This window comes from Bubalus bubalis, chromosome X, assembly GCF_019923935.1.
Source record: "Bubalus bubalis isolate 160015118507 breed Murrah chromosome X, NDDB_SH_1, whole genome shotgun sequence".
Classification (NCBI taxonomy): domain Eukaryota; kingdom Metazoa; phylum Chordata; class Mammalia; order Artiodactyla; family Bovidae; genus Bubalus; species Bubalus bubalis.
This window is the reverse complement of record NC_059181.1, coordinates 8,490,028-8,513,563: the sequence shown is the minus strand read 5'-3', so window position 1 is coordinate 8,513,563 and position 23,536 is coordinate 8,490,028. Positions and strand designations below refer to the sequence as shown.

At 38.4% G+C, this 23,536-nt stretch overlaps 1 protein-coding gene across 1 annotated transcript in view; it reads right to left on the bottom strand.

Moving 5' to 3' along the window:
- The window catches only part of GLRA2 (glycine receptor alpha 2), a 204,901-nt gene extending 181,654 nt beyond the window's left edge, over positions 1-23,247 (bottom strand). The window contains exons 1-2 of the mRNA XM_006067107.4: positions 22,514-23,247; positions 20,280-20,413 (exon numbers count right to left, since the gene is read on the bottom strand). Of these exons, the coding sequence (XP_006067169.1) occupies positions 20,280-20,413; positions 22,514-22,581 (202 nt within the window). The 5' untranslated portion in view covers positions 22,582-23,247. The remainder of the gene's footprint in view (positions 1-20,279; positions 20,414-22,513) is intronic.
- Between the last annotated feature and the right edge of the window lie 289 nt (positions 23,248-23,536).

Sequence of the window (23,536 nt, the reverse complement as noted above, 5' to 3'; positions counted from 1 at the left end):
AAAACAAAAAACCTCCCTTCCCTCAAACTTTGTGAATTAATATCTAATCTCCCTTTTTCGGGCTGGCATTAGTCTTTTAAATGAGAAATCTACACACACACACTTCTTCCCACTTTCTATGATCTCATTCACTCTGTAATCAGCTACAATCTGGGCTTTGGGCTCACTGCTCTAGAGATATCACCCTCACTAAGGTTAAAAATGTCCCACTGACCAAATCCAGTTGCCCATTTCCTTACCTCTTTCTGTTCAGCATTCCTGCTGCACTTGGCAGGTTTGATTTCCTTACCCAAAAGCTTTCTCTTTCCTTGACATCAATGACTACATCTTTTCCTGATTCTCTTCTAGATGTTCTGACCATGTGTTCATATTTCTTGTCCAGTCCTTCTTTCGCCCCCATGCCATCAATGGTCATGTTCATGGAAGTCTCATCCTTACTCCTCTCTTCATTCTACACATTTGCACTGAGTGATCTGAATTAATACTGTCATGATCTGATGACTCCATTCCTGCATTGATAGCCCCAACATCTGTTTTTAGTTCCAGATTAACATTTTAAACAGCAGATTAGACACATGAATTTGTGGCAGTCATCTGAAAAAATGCTCAAAACTGAACTCATTATCTTCCTCAGCACTTCCCTCCTTTAACATCTCCTCTTTGAGCAAATGAGAGCATCATCTGCTCAGTTGCCTAACTTGGAACCTTGAGTCAAACATTACTCTTCCTCTTGTACCCTCTATATCCTTTTTAATGCATTTTGACTTCCATTTATCTTGTTAATTAGCTTCCCTGGTGGCTCAGATGGTAAAGTGTCTGCCTGCAATGCGGGAGACCTGGGTTCGATCCCTGGGTCGGGAAGATCCCCTGAGAAGGAAATGGCAACCCACTCCAGTACTCTTGCCTGGAAAATCCCATGGACAGGGAAACCTGGAGGGCTACAGTCCATGGGGTTGTAAAGAGACAGACATGACTGAGCGACTTCACTTTCACTTTCACTTTATCCTGTTAATTTAGCCTCTCCTTTCCAATCCCACAGCTGAAGCCTGAACTTTCATCATTTCTCTCTTGTGAATGATTGTCATGATACACTGATCCACCATCTTTCTAGTATATCCTTCTAAAGGCATCTTGAATTATCTTCTTAGAATCTAATCTACATCTAATCATACCCCTTCTCTGCTTAAAAATCTTGCTGTGCCTTCCTGTTACCTATAGTTAGATCTGAATGCCTTAATAATCAACTTGACCCTCTAGCTCTAACTAGCTTTATTCTCTAGCCTCATTTTTTATGACTTCCCTCCTTTTACTTTCTTTGGGTATACTCATGTTTTGTTATCCCCCAAACTAGCCAAATTCTTTCCAGACATGAGAGTTCCCTACCTGAAGTTCCCTTTTCCATTCCTTGAATGCCAACTCATCTCTCAAGACCCAACTAAAACATCACCTTCTATATGAAGCCTAGAGCTACTTCTTTTTCTCCTCTGTAGACTGAGTTCTTACATGTAAAGGGCTCCAGAGAAATATTAACATTATCATCAGTGGAAGCTACCTTAGTTGGGCTTCCCAGATTTTATAAAGATTTTTGGTTCATTAATACATAATCTGGGACAATCCCGTAGCTTGAGAACCACTTTTCAATTTTTGATGAGAATGGCAGATGAGGCCCAAAAGGAGAATCTTTAGAAGGATCAACCACAAGCTCACTGGTTGGAAGGAGTTAAACGCTATAACCACGATGCCAGGAAATCGGGCATTGCGTTGTTGTTCAGTCGCTGAGTTGTTTCCGACTCTTAGCGACCCCATGGAATGCAGCATGCCAGACTCCTCTGTCATCCCCTATCTCCTGGAGTTTGCTCAAACTCATTTCCATTGAATCAGTGATATTATCTAACCATCTCATCATCTGCCGCCCCCATGTCTTCTTGCCCTCAATCTTTCCCAGCATCAGGGTCTTTTCCAATAAGTCAGCTCTTCGCATCAGGTGGCCAGAGTATTGGAGCTTCAGCTTCAGCATTGGTCCTCACAGTGAATACACAGGGTTGATTTCCTTTAGGATCCACCGATTTGATCTCCTTGCTGTCCAAGGGACTCTCAAGAGTCTTCAGCACCACAGTTTCAAAGCATCAATTCTTTGCCACTCAGCCTTCTTTATGGTCCAACTCTCAAATCCCTACATGACTACTGGAAAAACTATAGCTTTGACTGTACAGACCTTTGTTGGCAAAGAGATGTCTCTTTTTTTTGATGTGCTATCTAGGTTTGTCATGGTTTTGCTTCCAAGGAATAAGTGTCTTTTAATTTCATGGCTGTAGTCACCATCTGCAGTGATTTTGGAGCCCCCCAAAATAAAGTCTTGTTTATTGTTTCCATTTTTTCTGTTTTTTTTTTTTTTTTTTTCTGTTTACTGTTTCCACTTTTTCCCCATCTAGTTGCCATGAAGTGATGGGACTGGGTGCCATTCTCTTAGTTTTTTGAATGCTAAGATTTAAGCCAGCTTTTTCACTCTCCTCTTTCACCCTCATCAAGCATTACTTTAGCAGTTGGAAATTAACAATTGGTTATATTGATTTTATTTACTAAACATTTCTAGCACTGAAGAGGAGAGTTGCCAGTGGATTCTATTTGGGTAACCTTAATGCCACCATACATCCCTATTCAGTATTGGTTATAGGAAATAAAGCTTTTTATACATGGGATGTTGGTCCTGGAATAGTGGTAAAGTAGAAGGGGTTGGATAGAAAGGCTGGGGATAAGAATGCTGGTACATTAACAATTCTTAATTCTCCTTTACTTGATACCTAGTACAATGCCATGTGCGTAGTAAATGCTTGATATGTATCTATATGCGAATGAATCCATTCATTCAGGATTAAACATTTGTTAAACTCCTACAAAGACAGGAAATACACAAAACCCTGCAACTTTGAAGATAAATTAGAATCATTCTGTAATATAGAAAAGGGGGGACATCTGTGTTACAAACACATTCAATAAAGTATTGCAGGTCAGGAACGAGTGTCATTGTCATCATTACCTAAATGATGACTTATATTCCTCTCCATGTTAGGCTTTATGTATCTGGAGAGCAGTGTTGATCTAAATCCTGTCTGGCAATAAGAGAACTCCCCCCTCCACCCCCCGATAAATAGCAAGAATGATGAGCAAAATTACAGCTGCTTTCCATTATGAGAAATGCCTAAGGAATGAAATGAGATAATATATGGGAAAAGACTTCATGCATTTTGAAAGAATCACAAATATTAGATAATAATTTATTATTTTAGTTCCGTTGCTCACACCCAGCCACCTTTTCAGATTCTGGGATTGATAATTGGTGTTATGAATTCTTATATTCATTTGATACTTGTTTATTGGCTCCTTGTCTACTGTCATGTATTGGAGGAAAACAATGAAGAATGAGATAAGCCCAGTCTATGGCCTCTTTGACCTGGTCTAGGAGGGGAAGGGACAAGGAAGCAGCCAGTCACAAGAGAGATTGTAGACTGTGCATGTAAGAGAGGATGGACTTAGCAGTTTAAAGGAAGCTTTCTAGAGGAAATGGTACTGATGCTGAAGCCTGTAGGATGAGTAAGAATTAGGCTGGTGAAAAGGCAGGCATGGTAAAGGGAAACAAAAGTGCCAAGCACAACAATGAAAAGTGTGAGGAACAGGAAACAGGGTATTGAGGTTGGAACAGAGTGGGAAGGCATGGCTTGGGATGCGGAATAATGACGTTGAAGAGGATGATATTGATACTCCCCCCAAGGTCCTTGGATCCCATTTATCATCGTGCACCCCTCACCTCAGTATGCTTTTTCTGGAAAATTGAAGTAGAGTTGATGTAAAATATTAGTTACAAGTGTACAGGGCTTCCCAGGTAGTGCCAGTGATAAAGAACCCGCCTGCCAATGCAGGAGACATAAGAGTCCGGGATTTGATCCCTAAGTCAGGAAGAGCCCCTGGAGGAGGGCAAGGCAACCCACGGAGAATCCCCTGGCAGGCTACTGCCCATAGGGTCACAAAGAGCTGCACACGACTGAGCAACTAAGCGTGCATGCAAGCACAGGTGTGCAATATAGGATTCCACAATTTTTTAAGGTTATACTCCATTTACAGTTATTAAAAATGTTGGCTGTATTCCTCATGTTGTATAGTATATCCTTGTAGTTTATTTTCTACATAATAGTTTGTTTCTCTTAATCCACTATGCCTATATTACCCCTTTACCATTCCCTCTTCCCACTGGCAACCAAGAGTTTGTTCTCTAGATCTGTGAGTCTGCTTCTTTTTTTATATATATTCCTTAGTTTGTTGTATTTTTTAGATTCCACATGTAAGTCATATCATACACTATTTGTCTTTCTCTGTTTGCTTATCTAAGCACAATACCCTCCAAGTCCATCCATGTTGCTGCATGTGGCAAAATGTCATGCTTTTGCTTCCAGTAGCCAGAACATGTACTCTTGCCTGGAGAATCCCATGGACAGAGGAGCCTGGTAGGCTACAGTCCATGGGGTCATGAAGAGTCGGACACGACTGAGTGACTTCACATTCACTTTTCACTTTGATGCATTGGAGAAGGAAATGGTAACCCACTCCAGTGTTCTTGCCTGGAGAATCCCAGGGATGGGGGAGCCTGGTGGGCTGCCATCTACGGGGTCGCACAGAGTTGGACACGACTGAAGCGACTTAGCACCAGCAGCCAGAACATGTGGTTTCTCACAGAGGGCTGTTCCAGAGCTATTGGAACTCACTTTGAAAGTGAAAGTGAAAGTGAAGTTGCTCAGTCCTGTCAGACTCCCATGGACTGTAGCCTATCAGGCTCCTCCCTCCATGGGATTCTCCAGGCAAGAGTACTGGAGTGGGTTGCCATTTCCTTCTCCAGGGGATCTTCCCGACCCAGGGATCAAACCCAGGTCTCCCACATTCCAGGCAGACGCTTTAACCTCTGACCCACCGGGGAAGCTCACTTTACCCACCTTCTATCTGGGAATTTACTCTCCCAACCCACCCATACACATCCTGAGAGCCATCTTTACCCAATAACTAACAGAGGGGGATATGAATAGTCAGCTCTCTTATCTCTAGTCAGAACAACTCTGGGGTATATCTTACACTTCAGAGTTCCCTTGAGGGATCAGGTCACACTCACCTACTATTGGGCTTGGCTTGAGATCATGTTCTTAACTGGGTTTTTACCACCCGTTGTTGTCTAATTTCATCACTCTCTTATATGTCTCCCTTGCTCAGTTATCCTTAATAAATCACTTCCACACAGCATCTGCTTCTCAGAAACCCAACCTCAAACAGATGTAGTCAAAACTCTAACCGTGAAAACCCCAGTAAGCCATGTACAGGTGTATAGACTTTATCTGGAAGTGATGAGAAGTCCCAGGAGAGTTTTAAGAGTCATGGAAGGGTCTAGAAATTCAAGGATACTAGTATTTTGAGCTCTTCACTCCCTCGAATGACAGTTCAGCTTGCTTTTCCTATGCATTCAAATAGAGACATAGCCAATCAGGCACCCCAGAGCAGCTGCACTATGGATTTTCTAAAAAAAGTATAAGAGTTTATTTCTGATCTTAGCTTTCCTTAAGAATCTATTTATTATTCACGCTATAATTCTTTGCTTTATTTGCACCTGCCACATCTCCCTCAAAAGTCTGTGACTTTTTTCAGAGGCATTATTCTGTGATTTATATGGAATTTTGCATGATGTCACTAATGGGTACTTTTTGTTAATACCTTCAACTGCTTTGCTTTATCACTGAAGCAGATAATTTATTCTGACATGTATGTGGAAAGTTAGACACTGAGGTGATACTTGCTTCCTTGAGACTTTACATATGCAGTTTATTGTGGCAGATGTTATTAGCATCTGGTTTCAGATTCTTATGTAATAATTATGCTCTTTCAATGTATGGAGGAGTGAGGAAGGTCTCATGGTAAAGGACACGTAACTCAATCATGGACACCTCACGTGTTCATCCACTTCCACTGAGTTCTTCAAAGATTCCTTCACACAAGCTATATTGCTGTTAATTGTACACTGACATCTCTTAAATGAATACAGTTGAGGTAAATGGGTGCTAAAGAAGACTTTTCACCCAGGGGCTCATGCAAGCCCAGTTTGCCATAGGCAGGAAATAAAAAATGTGTATGTATGTGTGTCTATGTGTGTATATGTGATTATGCCATTTGCAAAGTCTTGTTGACAAGTAGAAATGTGGAATTTTTCCCCTTGAGATAAGTGTATTCTCTTGCTGAGGAAATTCTTTTTTTATGGGCTTTGGGATATTTGCCCCAAGTCAGAGATTTATACATTTTGCTGAAAGCCCTCCATGTTACAAACTTGGTTGGCATCAAATCTGTGGAACAGGAAGCTGCCTGCTGAGTTTTAAGTGGGAATATTTGCTCTGAAGATTTGAATAAAGGATGAGCTTAAATGAGGCATATGTGCACAATAAACAAATGTGAATATCGGAAATGTAGGTGCTTGGGGGAAATAAAAGGAATACATATCCCAGACTGTGGGTAATTCCTCCTATTTCGAACTAGAGAAACATGTCTGATAATATAGGATTAGTCTAGCAAGGGTCAGGTCAAGTATGCCACTGGTCACAGAGAGGTCACTAACTCAAGAAAATAAAATAGGAATATTCCAGAGAAAATTAATGCTGAGTAGTATAGCAACCTTATTGTTAACAAGCTATGACCTCAAATTTTAGAGAGAACAAGCAGAGTGGCATTTTATCTATTAAAAAAACACCTTCCTGAAAAAAATAGAAATTGTGGTGCCAGGGTTTTCTATTCACAAGGTGTGGCATTGGACCTCTGTGACATTTCTTTTCAAACAGAGATGATCTCTTCTTAAATTTTTATACTTTGAGAAGACACTACATACATCATTTTACTATCAAATTTCAGAAAATACTAGGGAAAATGTTATCCTTATCTTCATATCCCATGACTTCTATAACTAGGATTCAGCAAAGCCATCTCCTCATCCCCCAGTATAATGCCACTATCTGCCTCCTAGAAATGTAGAAGCTGCATTGATACTGGAAGCAAATGATAGCAATGAATCTGAGTCAGGCACTCAGGCTATATGATACAAAATCTGAAGACAGAGCAAGCAAGCTGTGTGCTTGCTAAATCACTTCTATATAGTTCATCTTCACTCAGTTCCTCTGCTGGGTCCAATTTATACCAACCTTCAGTGACCAGTAAAGCTGAAAAATTGCTAGTCGCTCAGTCATGTCTGACTCTTTGCAACCCATGGACTATGCAGTCCATGGAATTCTCCAGGCCAGAATACTGGAGTAGGTAGCCTTTCCCTTCTCCAGGAGATCTTCCCAACCCAGGGATCGAACCCAGGTCTCCCGCATTGCAGGCAGATTCTTTACCAGCTGAGCCACAAGGGAAGCCCAAGAATACTGGAATGGGTAGCCTATCCCTTCTCCAGTGGATCTTCCCAACGCAGAAATCAAACCGGGGTCTCCTGCATTGCAGGTGGATTCTTCACCAACTGAGCTATGAGGGAAGCCCTCAATGACCAGAAAAGCTGAAAAATTGCTGTTCCATTATCTGTGGGTTGTACAGTGGAATATCAGCACCAATGCCATTACATGGATACCTTGAAGCAATGTTTCAAATAAGGGGCTTGTTTGCTATAGAATGTGTAGCAGTTCCATCATCAATGTGTCTTCATCTACTGTATGAGATACAGTTGACCCTTGAACAAGATGAGTTTGAACTATATGGATCCACTTATATGCAATATTTTTTCAATAAAAGCCTACTAGTGGTATACAACCCACTCTCTTTGGTTGAATCCACCCATGCAGAACTTGAATAACAGAGGGCCCACTGTAAAGTTACACATGGACTTTCAACTGCTGGGATTTGGCACCCCAACCCCACATTGTTCGAGAGTCAATTGTAAATGATGTGGATCAGGAGCCATTCAGGCTAAGGGAGCTTTAGTATTGGGCTTCCCTGGTGGCTTAATGGTAAAGAATCCACCTGCCAATGCAGGAAATGCGAGTTCCATCCCTGGATTGGGAAGATCCCCTGGAGTATGAAATGGCAACCCACTGCAGTATTCTTGCCTGGAAAATTCCATGGACAGAGGAGCCTGGCAGTCGCAGAGTCAGATATGCCTGAGCGCACATGCACAGGTTTAGTATTTCCCCACCCCCTACTTTGTTTTCCAAATTTTACTAAGACCTTGAAATAAGAAACAGGAAGAAAAAAATCATACTTGTTTATTTGACAAATTCAGAGAAAGTATAAGGGAAGAACTAGTAATTAAAAACTTTTATATATAGGTAACTCTTTTCTCAAGACATTTAGTGATATTTCAAAGACATTTCTCTTTCTGCATCTATCTTCTTTGAAAACAATTTTCAATAGTTCTTCCTGGGAATTTATATCTAACTACATGAAGCATCCAGAGAAGGCAATGGCACCCCACTCCAGTACTTTTGCCTAGAAAATCCCATGGACGGAGGAGCCGGGTAGGCTGCAGTCCATGGGGTCACTAGAGTCGGACTCGACTGAGCGACTTCACTTTCACTTTTCACTTTGATGCATTGGAGAAGGAAATGGCAACCCACTCCAGTGTTCTTGCCTGGAGAATCCCAGGGACGGGGGAGCCTGGTGGGCTGCCGTCTATGGGGTCGCACAGAGTTGGACATGACTGAAGCCACTTAGCAGCAGCAGCAGCAGCAGCACATGAAGCATCAATTTTGAGCAGACCAACTTAGAATATATTTTAGTACTATGAATACCTTAACCCTAAATCTACACACATTGAGATAAATACTGCATAATTTCAATTGTTAAATGAAGTGTTTTTTTTAGTATGCATTCAAATTTTTTTAATTTCAAAGAAGTGATAGGGAAAAAAATCTTAACAAACAGTTGAATGGAAATTATACGAGATTTATTCATCTTGGAAAACTGCCTGAAAGAGAATGGCAATCCAAAAGGAAATTTTCCATGTAGCCATGAAATTTTGTCATGTTCTGCTGAAAAAAATGTCTTTAGTTCAAGGTTAAAGGTCACTTATTTAAGTGTATATTTGTCACTCAGCATTCAAGAATCATAAAGACTAAAACAGAAGGTGATTATCAGATCAAAGTATTTTGCTGTACTGACTAATGTCTTTTCTTTTGTTTTCAATGTTTGTTTTTTCAAAATGCCACTGTTTGCTTATTTATTCATGTAAATGAAGCAGGAGATAAATAGTCTGCAATAATAATCTAACTTGTATCGTAATTCTCTTGTGGCATCGGAATGCTAATGTTGACCATGTATCAAAACAAAAGCCATGTTTACTGAATTCTGGGGCCTTCCTACTCTTATGAATATTATCTTTCTAGCAGATAATCATATTATATATATATATATATATATATATATGTAGGTTTCCCAGCAGCAGCAGCTATTTTCATGTTAAAAAAAATTTCAGTTGGTCCCATAGTTTTTTGTTTTTTTTTTTTTAAGCAAAGTCAAGGACCTTTATTTCCTCCTCAAGGTCTATAGGTAATATTCTGAGCTACGTCCTAAGAGATGTTTTACAGCTACTGAAACTCTCACAAGGTGGAAGAAGTTAACTGCATGCTGCCCATAAACACTAGACCCCAGACCAGTTGGAACCAGAAGCCTGATGATGCTGATTCCCACTTACCTCACCACCAGCCCATCAGAAGGATGTCCATGAACTACTCACGCCCTCCTCTTTGAACCATCACTATGAGACTCCTCACTACGCCCTCCAGGGCTGGACACAGTCTTACAGGCATTAGTCTGCCATGGCTCCCTTTGCCTAGCAAAGCAATAAAGCGATTCTTTTCTACTTCACCCAAAACACTGTCTCCGCATTTCTGTTCAGCACCAGTGAACAGAGGCTGAATCTCGACAACATGCCCCACTCATTACCCCTCAGGCCCGAGGCCCGAGGCCAGCCTGCCCTTCTCTCCTCCTTCCAGAGTCTCTCTCCTTACTCTCTCTGGAATGTCTTGAGTTTTAGGCTGAACTTGTGGGAGGAATAGAAGACAGTATATCTGCTTGTTTTGCTGGAGGCGAGTCCGACTGGGCTCTTCTTTGACCTTGAGTGCTGGTGCTGCTGTGTCTGAGGTCAGCCCCCGCCCTGTAGGTGTCGGCCTGGGTTGCCAGTCAGTAAACAGTCTGTATCACGTGTCCTCGAAGCACCGTGGACTTGTTCAACATGAGCTCAATTCATTTAACTCATTCATCCGCCTTCATCTCAGGCAACTCTGCTTTCATTACATCTTTGACCACATTACCAAGACCACATTTTCCAAAGTACAGTCTGTAAAACACTAGTTCCCGAGAATGTTACTCATTTAAGGAATCTATGATCAAATAAGTGGAGGATAAGCCCTTGTGTTACAAATAAAAGTTTTTAAAATATTTATTTGTATATTTTTACTGTAGCTTTTTTCAAAACATTTTAACATGCTAATGAATATTGGAGTCTCTTAGAGGATGTTTTGCAGAATTTCCATTCTTATTTTACATTTTAAACCTTATATCTGAGAACATTTCATGGAACTAGTGTTTTGAGAAACATCTTTGACCAGATGCTGAACTAAAGAAACACGATAGCTACTTTTCCTAGAAGCAGCCTCTGTACATGAATTTGCTACATGCAAATCTTTTAAGAGCAAGAAAAAAAATTGTGAATGGCTGATTCCTTCACTAATCCTCTCGGAAGCTTCCAGAGTCTTCCAGAGAATAATGATCATCCTTGAAATATTGGGAGTTGAAATAAGATATAAGCAACTGTAAAGAATTCTGGGCAGAATAATTTCTCAGAGACCAGTTCTCTGGGAAGATTGGTTGCATCCAAGCTCTTCTGTGGGTGAACCAATAATTTAGAAAGGGACATACTCAAAAATATTCACTTAGACTGTAAAGACTAGGGACTATCCAAATTAGAAGTGAAATAGACATCTTGGTCCGTCTTTTATTTTGGAGATGACAAGAATTAACCCCAGAGAGGTTGCGTGGCATGTTCTAGGTCACAGCAGGCAAAACTGTAATTAAAACAAGGCCTCATGAGTCTCAGTTTAGATTTTTTTTTCTTGTAGGATGTCCCCCACCTTTATTTGGTAAGGCAATACTGGAGCACAGTATCTTGGGGAAAAATACTATAAGGAAGATATTATTCTTTGGCTACAGGAGCAAAATTTCTCACTCTGGACCTGTAGTTCTTAAACTATAGGGAGTAATGAATTTGTTAAAGTGGGTGTTTAAACATCCCATCATTCATTGATTCTAGAGAGGTAGAGTTGGAAAGGTGGGACCAGCCATGTGCCTTTTTAACAGTACTCACAGGGCTCTAAAGCAGGTGTTCTGAAAAGCGTGGTTTGAGAAAAACATCTGACTGGTTCCCAGTTTGGTTTAGCATTAAATCCTAAGTCATTTGACTTGGCATACTCTATAAAACATTCACGTATTAAAACCACAGTTAATTCAAAAGAAAAAGTAGAATATGAGAAATCCATTGTGAGAATATGTATAAATTATCCTGAATTATGATCCTACTGGGGTTGTTCCAGTGTGGTTTACCAAATGTGTGTATCCTTCACTTTTCAGACTTGGAGATTCAAAGCTAAATAAACAGACTCCTTGTTTTCTGAATACATTTAAGGGGGAAGGGTGCTTTATCTATTGCTAAGAGAAAGCCTGATAAAAGAAATCTCAGCTGCCTTGTCGGGCATGAATTTGTTCTTAGAAACCCACATCTTGAAGTATTTAAATGTAAATAAATCAGAAGAAGATAGATTATATTATCTTCTATGTACACTTGGGTTTTAAAAGTGAAAGAAAAATTAGGTGGTAAAGTGGTTCTGAGGTTTTCCTAAAGTAGTTAGAATTGCCATGATAAGTAGCTGTATTTCAGGTGCAGTAATCAAACCAACCAAGAGTGGAAAACAAGCAACTGTCCCTTAGACCCACCATTTCCTCAGAATACACACTTCTCTGCCCCTAGGCATCTAACACTTCTTCAGCTCTGTACAGACAGAAGAGCAAGGAGGAAAGGCTGTGTCTCAGAAATGCTGCCCCAAGAGACTTGGCATTTAAGTCTTGTGCTTCAAATCTAAGCCCACAACACATTCCAGCATGGGAAGCCTGGGGCAGGGGAGGGGGGTGGATTACTGAGGGGCAAACACAACAATATTAGCAAACATATAAACATGTTAAATCAGAGAGAAAGGAAACAATATTAATTATTTTTGTATATTCCACAGGAAGACCTCTCTCTCCTCCCTTTTTCCCTCTTTGCCCCCACCCCTTTGCACCTCTTTAACTCATCTGTTTAGGAAATAGAACTATCACGTTCCATTATCTTCCTCTCTCTCCTCTGCTTTTGGAGGTATCATGTATCTATCGGGATAATATATCCAGGTGGCATCCCGTTTTCATTTCCCTCCTTTCCCGAGAGTGACAAAGGAAGGCTTACTAAACCTATTGTCAGTTTGGGAACTGTCTGTTTGGTCACCCGAAGTTGAAGGGTGGCTTTGCTCATAAGCTGACTTCATGCTGATTACCTTCCACTCCCCACCCATCTCAAGATTCTGTCTTCTCTTTTTTGTTCTTCTCTGTACTCTGGGAAGCTGACCTTCTGGGTTACATCATTGAGCTCCCTTGCCTTCAGACTTCTAGTTGGATTTGGCCAATGAGAGGGTCCACAAGAAAATGGAATACAGGAGGAGAGTGAGGTCAGAGTGTTTATTCACTAGCTTCCTCCTTGCTAAGCCAGCACATATCGACTCCATTGCTCCATAGATCTCACTGCATGGCTTCTCTTTAGAGCCACTTTCTCTAGGTTCTGGCAGCTACTTCCTTTCTCGCCTCTTCAGGTCTACTGTTGACAGTCCCAGAGTACTACCTTCTCCCTTTAGGGATTGGTTTTTTCCAAACTCTCCCACACCCAGTTGGAATGTGCCGTCTCTTTCCTGCAAAGATCCTGGATGGTACAGCATTAAACTTACAAATTATATTCCAGCTTTTACAAAAGTGAGAACTGACATTTAAAAGCTTAACTTTCTGTTTACCACTGTATACTTAGCAAGGAACATGGTTCCTGGCACATAGATGCTGCTCACTGCTTATTTATTAAAGGAATAAACAAAAGAATTGCATGTTTAGATAGAAATATAAAGATGGAAAACCTTTACATGTAATTTTTTGTGCTCCCTTGTCGCACAGAGTCAGACACGACTGAAGTGACTTAGCATTAGCATTAGCTGCAAATTTATTCTGTTGCTTTGACAATGCATGGGCAGGTGTAGCTTATTTTTCCTCAAGAAATTATGAGCCACCTCCCAACAGAAAAAAAAAAAATAGAAAACAAGACTTATTCAGTCACATTCATGGTAACTGCCTATTCGGTTTCCACGTTTTGATGTGACCCAGGATTTGATTTTCCCTCTTGGATGGATATGTTAATGAAACAGAGCCACCGTTTGGTGTACTCATGTACTTTATAAAGGGGTGGAGGGTGCATAAGCCAGGACATGAGTCAGAGAGAGTGTCCAGTTTCCCTCTTGTACTTGCCCCCGACCACATTTGGTTGGCTAGCCAGACTAGACTCCAAAATGGAGATCTAGTTACTTTATTCCTACAGGTCCTTCACAGGAATACCAGTTAGAGACCTATTCTTTTTACTCATGTCCCTCCTTTAGTGAGCTTCACATGGCTTAAAGTATCTGCAATCAGTCACAAGTGTTCAGAGTAGTCCTCTCAAGAAAAAAGTCAATGAGAAAATGTTGCCTCCTACAGTCAAGACAGCCTCTTAGGTGTTAACTCCGAGGAGAACATAGAATGCTTCCAAAGACCTTATAATGAGGCTTAATCAACTATATTTTCATTTTTAAGACCAAACATGTCTGATCCAACACCACCAAGAACAAGGTGATAACTATTTTTCTCTAAACCTGATTATATCAACTAGACACATTATAATGTCTACACTTTAAGTACTGAGACACCCTGATATATATGTCATTATTTCTTAAAACGAGGTCTCAGATTATCAACAAAATGGACTGATTGTTCTTCAGCATGGGGAGTAACAGAAAGCACTATAGAACTCAGGATAAAATGTTTAGGCTCTTTCAATAATGAAAATTAAGGATATGAAGTCACACAGAATCAACCAAGGAGCAATACATTCTCAAAAACTAAATTATGGGCTTCCATTTCCAGTGCTCTTAACCTGCCATGTTGCAGAGACTAAATGTTCTGTTTAAAATACTTATTCTAAAATTGGAAATCAATTCAGCACGTTTGTGCAGTGACCCTTGCAACCGCAGTAACTGGACGAGAAAATACATCAGAAAGGACAGTCACATATCCTGCATCAAATTCATCAGAGTCCTTTCTAGACCAAGCAAAATTGGTTCTATGTCTTTTACTTGGTTCATTTAAAAAATGAATCTAAGAAAATAATAAAGGATAAGATTTGAATAAAGATTTGATAAAGATAATTCCTTCACACAAATGGCTCCCTCTTTGTTTCATATTTAGGAATATGCAATAGCCCTCTCAAGTTGAAAATCTTCCCACTGGACTAGTAAAAAAAGAACCAGTTGAGACATATGACATCTACATCCTGGTTACTGTGGTAGGACTCTAAAATGCTAGAACTTCTTTGACTCTTTTTTTTCCCATTTAAAACAAATTCAAACAACTTTTAAGGACCCAATCACCATGAAGGGTAAGTTTTGAGAATACATAGTCAGTGTCAGTTATAAAAGAGAAATGGAAGACTGGTAATAATAATACAAATTACTTGTAATAATTTTAATAGTTAGAAGCAAATCATTCAGATTTATGATTTCTTTGGATATTCAGAACAACCCAAATGAGGTGAGCAAAGTCAGAATAAAACCTGAGTCATAGAGAGATGGAGACATCTCTTCTCCAAAGTGGCTGAACCAGGACATGTACCTGGGTTTCTGGATCCAAGTCCAAGACCCCTCCCACTCTACTACTCTGTCACCATGGATGGAAGACATACTTTCAATAAATGAACTTATACTTTGGAGTAGACATTGCCTGAGTGTGTTAGAATACTGTAGATGCCTCCTTCTTGATGTTACCTCAAATTCCTAACAAGCACCTTGCAGGCCCATCATAGCAGCCTAGTATATACTGCTGCTGCTGCTGCTAAGTCGCTTCAGTCGTGTCCGACTCTGTGCGACCCCATGGATGGTAGCCCACCAGGCTTCCCCGTCCCTGGGATTCTCCAGGCAAGAACACTGGAGTGGGTTGCCATTTCCTTCTCCAATGCAGGAAAGTGAAAAGTGAAAGTGAAGTCGCTCAGTCATGTCTGACTCCCAGCGACCCCATGGACTATAGCCTACCAGGCTCCTCCGTCCATGGGATTTTCCAGGCAAGAGTACTGGAGTGGGGTGCCATTGCCTTCTCTGGGTAGTATATACAAATGAAGCTAAACTAAATTGTGACACGGCTAGTAGATTTTGGATATTCAAAAATCTTCATGTACATCATACCTGAATAAAACTATCATATATAAATTTCTCTTTGATACAGCCAGACTTTCCTTTCAGTAACTAGTTCCCCCTTTTATCTCCTGTTGTGTGATTCTAATATGGCTGTACCCTTTTAGGTGTCTGAAGGTTTTGACTGCTTTCTGCATTCAAGTCAAATACTTCTGCAAAAAATATTTCTGATACTTGTAAGCATTCTATTCTTTTTCTCAGAATCCATGGTAATATCTGATGCCTGCATCTACCAGGGTGATCAAAGAAATGATTATGCTAGGGCTTCATTACCACCATCTGAGAGAATCACTCTTTCCAAGTGTCCCTGCTGGACATTTATGCCCAGGCCATGCCCTACAGGGGTTGATAAGCACAACACATGATGTGAGCTCCTGTTGGCTACAGACAAGAGACTTTTCAAGGGGAGAAACCTGAAGACCTCGAGGTTTTTGGAAGTGAATCTGTTTCTTACTTGCATCTGAAACACCTTTTGAGCTGATAACTTCTTGGAAAATAAAGGAAACCATATTGCATGCAAATGTAGGTTTTAATGTCACACATCACACTTTCAAATTTAGGTCTCCAGATATGGGGAAAAAATCAGTGTGCGTGGCATGAACAAAAAAGTGGAGGGAATAATTATCTCCTGGCATTATCTATTCCAGATCCTATCCCCAAATGAATGTTCTGGTGAAATGCATTTATTCACATTGGGATGAAACTTAGGATATAACTCTAAGTTAATTTTCTTTTCAAAGAAAATTTCGTTAAAATAGATAAAGGCTTTGTTTCAAAGAGAGAAAATCAGAACTAATGCATTTTGCCCAGGTTTGAGCATTTCATTTGGCTTCTTGAAAAGCTTAATGTTTAAAGTGGCATTTTCAAGATACAATAATACTGACAAAGGAATATCTGATAGGATGATGGAATAACACCATGATAAATCAACTGAGAATGAGACAAATCACCCCAGTGGGGAAAAAGGCTTCTCTGTTGACACAGAATCGACATTTACCATGTTTTCAACACAGGTAATTGTGAGTAGATATAGCTTGTGTTTTTATCTGAAGTGAGGATTTTCAAAATTTATGTTTTGACGAGATCTGACCCAAGTCTCTGTGGATCTCATAGATGGAATGCAATTGGCAGCTCTGACTCATGACTTTGTTTATACACTATGCTTCAGCACATCAGAAAAGCTATTTTTTTTCGATAGTTTCTAAGAATGGCTCTCAATTACAGAGTCTAAGTCTGAATCATTTCTGGCTCCCTTTTCTAGCATACATCCATCTTCCTTCCTTGTATATATGCCCATTATGACATCTTTCAGAGCCCATTAGGGATATGGAATAGACATGAAGTATTTTACTGACTTGAAAGTATGCATGAAAATTTCTTCCAATAAAAAAAATTGTGCATATACACTTTTTTTCCCATGCCAGTACATGGCATCAAAAAGAAAACAGAGAAATATGCTGTTATTTCTTACAGCTTCTAGAAAAGCCATTCCCTTTTTCTCAACAGCGCATATTTGGCTTTTGCTTGTATTCTTGTGGTCAGATTTTGCCCTTTTGTCTTCTTATTAATCATCATTATTGTTATTTTCCGTATCATTGTCTTCATTGCCACCATGTTTATTGTTATCATAGTTTGGTTTGGGCATTTACAGGGAGTCTGTCACTATTCCAGATACAATCACATTTCCTAATCACCTTTCATATCTATCTACTATATAAAATTTCTCATTGATACATTGCTAATCAGCTATAGTAAGTACTATTGTTTTCCTAGTCTCCTTATTGCTGCAAGTTCCTTATTATCTCTTTTATTTCTTTCTCCTCAACTCAGCTAAAATCATCTTTGCTGGTCACTAGAACCACTGGTGTGTTCCTCAGAAGTTCCCACCCCTTGCCAATATCTGATAGTAACCTATATCTGATAGTAACCTATAATGGAATATAATCTGCAAAAAAACCTGAATCACTATGCTGTACACCTAAAACTAAAAAATACCATGAGTGAATTATACTTCATTTCTTAAAAATGTTCCCTCCGCCCTCAACTTCTACTACAATTTATTGTAAGCACTAATTTTCAAAAATTGATCTGCATTTTCCTTTCTTTCTTGGTCCTTATTTCCTCATTCTGGAGAAAAGGAGGGTTTCTTTATATATATATATATATATATATATATATATATATATATATATATATATTTATATATATAAAATAAGGTATGGTATGGCAATGGGTTGATAAATCATAAATATGCAATAGAACTATATTAGACATATAAACTTCCATGGGAACACTAATGAGGGAAGATCACATCTGTCTAAAATAGTGGGGAATGTTTTACATCCAGGAAAAACCAAAATCCTCACAGTAAAGAGAATTGTGGGAGCTGTTCTATAATTGTTCTGATATAAACGGTCCATATAAGTAACATTTAGGAAAGAGTATCAGGGTTCATTGAAGTGAGAGTTAAAGGGAAAGGGAGAGAAAAGTCAGTAAAGTTCATTAATGTTAAGAGTCCTAAGTTATATTCACCTATTTCCCTTTGATAAGTCTTTGAAACATCCTGTACTTGGGTCTTTAGGACAGATCTCAAAAACATGGTGATGCTTTGCTATACTTGATATTCTCCTCATTTATTTATTCTTTAGAATCATGAGAAATGTCATTTCCAAAGAGTGACATCCCCAAAAGAACCAGAAAAAAACGGTGTGGAAAGTATTGCTTATTCTCTGTGGTCACGTAAAGTAGATGCAAAGAACTGACTCACTAGAAAAGATCCTGATGCTGGGAAAGATTGAAGGTGGGAGGAGAAGGGGACAGCAGAAGATGAGATGGTTGGATGGCATCACCGACTCCATGGACATGAGTTTGAGTAAACTCCGGGAGTTGGTGATGGACAGGGAAGCCTGGCGTGCTGCAGTCCATGGAGTCGCAGAGTTGGTCATAGCTGAGCAACTGAACTGAACTGAACTGAACTGAAAGTAGCACTAGCAACATGGGTGTTTGCTTTATTACTCTTTGTATTTTTCTTCCCTTTTAAAAAGTTATTTCTGGAAAATAATGTTAATAACTACTATTAAACAGGATTCTCATAAACTTGAAACAATTCCATCTCTGGTCCTTCTCTATGAAACTTTCCATGAATAGCTTAATAGAAAATCATCTTTCCTTTTGTTGGAATCCTGTAGTATTTTATCTGTACTTCTTAATGTTACTTAACTATTAACTAGTTATCTCTTTCTATCTAGTATTATGTATTATATTATTATACATGTATTTATGTAACATCTGCTCTCTCCACTGAAATTTGTGGTGGTAGCATCCAAACCTGTTACATCTCTCAAGTTTTCAAAGCATGCAGTAGTTAGTTTTTTGTGTGTAGTTCAGATTAAAAAGTTATTAGATGGCTCAGTGAATAAATGTATGAGTGAGCAGTCTCATTGACAAAGCTGATTCTCAACTAGTTACTCATAGGATTTCATTTCAAATATTGACTTCCAGTAACCATAAAATTAATATGAAATGGGGTGAACATGAAAATTTTTAGGAAAATTGAGCTTTGAACTAAGTTCTGTTGTCTCTTTTTTATATTTAATCTATAAATCAAAATATTTGTTTTGTCCAAAATCTTATATGTTTCTTTAAGTAATGTGCCCTTCACTGGGTATATTCAGAGGTGCAACATTTAAAAAAGATAGGAATTTAGAATTTAGTTTTCATGCTCATATTTGCCAATAATAAAAATTAATCAACCCTCAAAGAAAGCAATCCAATTAAATAGTTAATAAGCAAAACCAAAGCAATGCATGAATTATGACATAATACCTAGACTATCATAGGTTTATCATTTTATAAAATATTATAAATATTTCACACAGCATTATTTTAAATTAAATTACAAAATAAAATGCACTTATTTAAAATACGTTTTAAAATTAAAACATCAAAACAATTCAATAAATAACTGGTTCTTTCTTATTTCAGTATTTTTCTGATTCAGAATAAAAATTAATCAAATATATCAAAAGTAATTTTTGCAGACTATTAATTACATTTTTGTAATGCTAAACATACAAAAACACCAAAGTTTTTGGTTTGTTTCTAATTGAACAAAGAAAGTATCCACCATATTTGACATAGGCACTTTACAATTCTATGATCTTCTTTGTTAATTTCTGATAAATAATTTCAAATAAACAATGAGAATGCTTAAACAAGAGGACCCAATAGTTTGTAATATATTCAATTAGAGCCTTTACAAGGTTTAAAAATGAGGGCTTGAAAGTATATATAATGGCATGTTATATATTGAATTTTAAACTTCATTTTAGGAGTAGATATTTAAAACCCAAACCAAAGACCTTGGTGTAATCGTTCATATGAATCACGTCCATCATTTGCTCTTATATTCGTTTCTGGTCACACTCCCACTCAAGATAACATAGGGAATGTGGCAATAATCTCAGGTTTTAGTTTTTCTTGTGGAACATAACACAAATGAGGAAAGTTTTTGCAAGTTTATGTGTTTGTGTGCAAACAACACATAAAATTTAAGCTATTAAATCAACTAGTTCGAAAGAATGGGAAAATGAAATGAATACTGTGCTTTTTGTTTTCATTTCGTAATAAGAAGTCCTGAAAACTTGTTTTCAGTGTATTCAAGCATCTGGACTTCCCATAGACTTAATTAACATAAGTTTAAGTGGAACCTACCTTTAAAATTTGGCCTGATTCTTGCATCATATCCTGATGTCCTTCCCATTAATTTGTCCAAGAAATCTGAAGGAGATAGGGTCTGTGAAGGTTGTTTTCCAGACCTGGAGTCATGGTCTTTGCAGAAAGCCGCCCTAAACACATCATTAACTCTTTTAGCAACAATTCCATTCTTATCACCTGAGAACTAATGTTCACACAATGTTTGACATCGTGTTTTATAAATATATTTGATATGTTAATAAGAAGAAAAAAATTATAAACTTTTTGGTCAACTTCCTAACTTGTATATGGTCTTGAGGTAACTTTAAGTGGTATAAATCCTGAGTCATATTTCCTAAGTTACCAAACTTCGCCATAAGATGTTTAAGATGACACAGCATGCATAGCTTTAGGTTATAGGTTTTATGGATATATAAAGCTCTTTCTAGTGTCATCAGGGAAATGATGATAATTTCTAAAATTTATGTGATTGTCTCATTTCCCCATGATTTTCAAAATATTCTTCCAGCATTTCAGCCCCTAATATAAGTCCTCTACATATATATAATAAGATGGGCAGAACAAAGTAAACCATGAACTAATTATCCCATTGCTTATTTTCTCACCTGCTAGATTCTGTTCCAACTTTCAGCTATTTTCAATGTGTTGTCTAAAAGAAAATCTTCACTTGTAAATTTAACTTCATTCTAAAATAGGTCAACAGTGAGCATGTCTGTACTTCTATTTTATCATTGTTATTTATATATTAGCATTTAAATTGTTGACTTTCTAGTAAAGTGTTCATGAAAAAGAACTTCTAAATCAGTTTGTCTTTTGCATTGTTAAGACACTAAATGGTAATTGGACAACTTCTCAGATTTTTATTTTCCTGAAAAGGCTTATAAAAAGAGCATATTTGGTTTGTAATGAAATGAATTCTTTCACAATGCATAGTTGTTGACTGAATGTTGATTTCTTCCACAAAGTATGTATTTTCAAGCTTTATTTTCAATAGTTTAACAAATAATCTTGTTAATTCTTATCACTAAGAAAATACCACATTCTTGACAGTTTTTCAAAGAAGTAATATTAAATATAAGTGCAAAGATGATACAAACATTTGGTAAAAGTTAAAATTGATACAATCACCTAGAAATACTCACATTCCCATAAGCAGATTCATCTGATTAATCAAGTATTATTTGATTATAATGGTGATGGTGGTGATGAAGATGATGATGATGATGATTCTAATAAAACCCAGCCTACGATTTTTCTTAATCATAGTAGGAGGTGTGAACCTGAAAGGAACATAGAGGGTTTTCCCAGTACTCATAGCATTATTGCTATATGTTCCATTTCTCTTGGTTCTGTGAAAAAATACCATAAAATTTGGTGAAAATTAAATGAAGAGTCCTATACTTTGTTGTACGAACATCTCTTATCTCTATCTTGTCTTAGAACCTCTTAGCTATTAGGATGGCTATTTCACTTACTGCTAATAATCTGATATTTTGAGGTATCAATTGATTAAATGATTTATAAATTAAGTAGAAAATGCAAGCATGCAAATAATGATTTCTTGCTTATTTTAATTATGCATAGTCCATTTCTCATGCATGGATAAATACAAAGATGTCATATTAATTTAGTTTTGATAGGCAATAACATTTCTAAATTTATTGAACAGTAGACTACAGTGATAGCATGAGTTTTTAAATGTTTTTGATGTTTCAAGAAATTTCCTGAATTGTAGTTCTCATAGTATGCATCTAGTTATTGAAATACAATAGAAGTCCCAAGTTGGCTAAGAATTTGGGTTCTTTTATATTTTCTATAAAATGAGCAGGCTCCTAGCAAATTAATTCAATCAGTTGCACCATATGAAAAGCATTGCATTCAATAATCCCTTTAAATGACTTGCAGAAGAATTTGAAAACAAAAAAATCACCATTATATAGAAATATAAAGAGCATGCAACTCATCAGAGTATCTTAATACCACATTGGCTGTGAAAAAGCATTCAAGTGCATAAAGTAGGATTATGCATCATAAAACTTGCCTTTGTGAAAATTTACCACCTTCCCACCATAATTAAGCTTTTTAAAAGAACAAAAGAACTCTAACTCTCCTTTATAAAATTAGCATAATATGGTCCAGGACATAGAAAAATAGATAAAAATTACATGGCACATTCTCTTTCAAACAGTTTTCCTGTGGAAAATATCAGCATGCAAAGTCGTTTCACCTACCTGAAGTGGTTTGTCTCTAAGAAAAATGCAAACAAGGTTGTCAAAATGTTCACTAGCTGCCGGTTCATTCCTGTATCTGTGATGCTTGTGGAAAATATTCCCGAAATGATTCCAGAAAGAAGCTAGGGCAAAGTATCTATTTATTGTCCAGACTCAAAATTTGGCAGGAATCTAGTTTCCTTGAAAATCAAAAAGAGATTTGGGTTTGTACAGTTTGCTGAGAAAAAACAAAAAGTGCCAGTACTAGGCATCATGGTCAGGTCAAACGGGGGCTTAGGACCATCAGTTAACCCAGGAGAGACAAAGCCTTAGAACTGATGGATCCCCAGCTGCTTTTCTTGAATAATAAAAATGCTGCTACCTTAATCGCATCACCATGCAAAGGGGGCTGGTGACAATGCCATGCTGGAAGTCGGTTGCAGTGGCTTTTGTTTTATGTCCTTTCTATTTAGCGAATCTCTTTTCTCTAGAAAATGTTCTCTTTTTAAAAGAAGTTGCAAATGAGGGATAAGAAAGGACTCTGCGTGCTAGAGTGGGTAGGAAGAAGAGGGCAAAATTGCTGAGATCCTGTGCTGGAATGAGGGCTACAGAGACGGAGACGTGATCTTACCCAGCCGATAAATTTCAGCACTCGGACAGCTCCTAGCTCTGAAGTGCGCATGTTTCCTTTTTCAGTCGCTTGGGGCGGGGGTCGGGGAGAGGCATTCCAGAGCGGACATGCCTGCTATTTGAAGGCAAGGAGTGACTGGCTGTTCAGCGAAGGGTTGCTGAAGGGGTGCGGTGATGACCAGAGAGGAGCAGAGGTCAGGATAGATGGAGAGGGTGAAGGAGGCTAGGGTCTGAGCTCCTGGAAATGCGAGTCTGTTGGTGGGTGGGTGGGACGGGAGTTTGAGGCTGAAAAAAAGAAGGGAATACGATCTAGGCGTGGGAAAAGAAAATTGGGCGAAGCAGAGAACAGAATCGATAGTACTGAAATTACAGTAGGGAAGTGGGTAGTCTACTCCTTATCAGTGGAACCTAGAG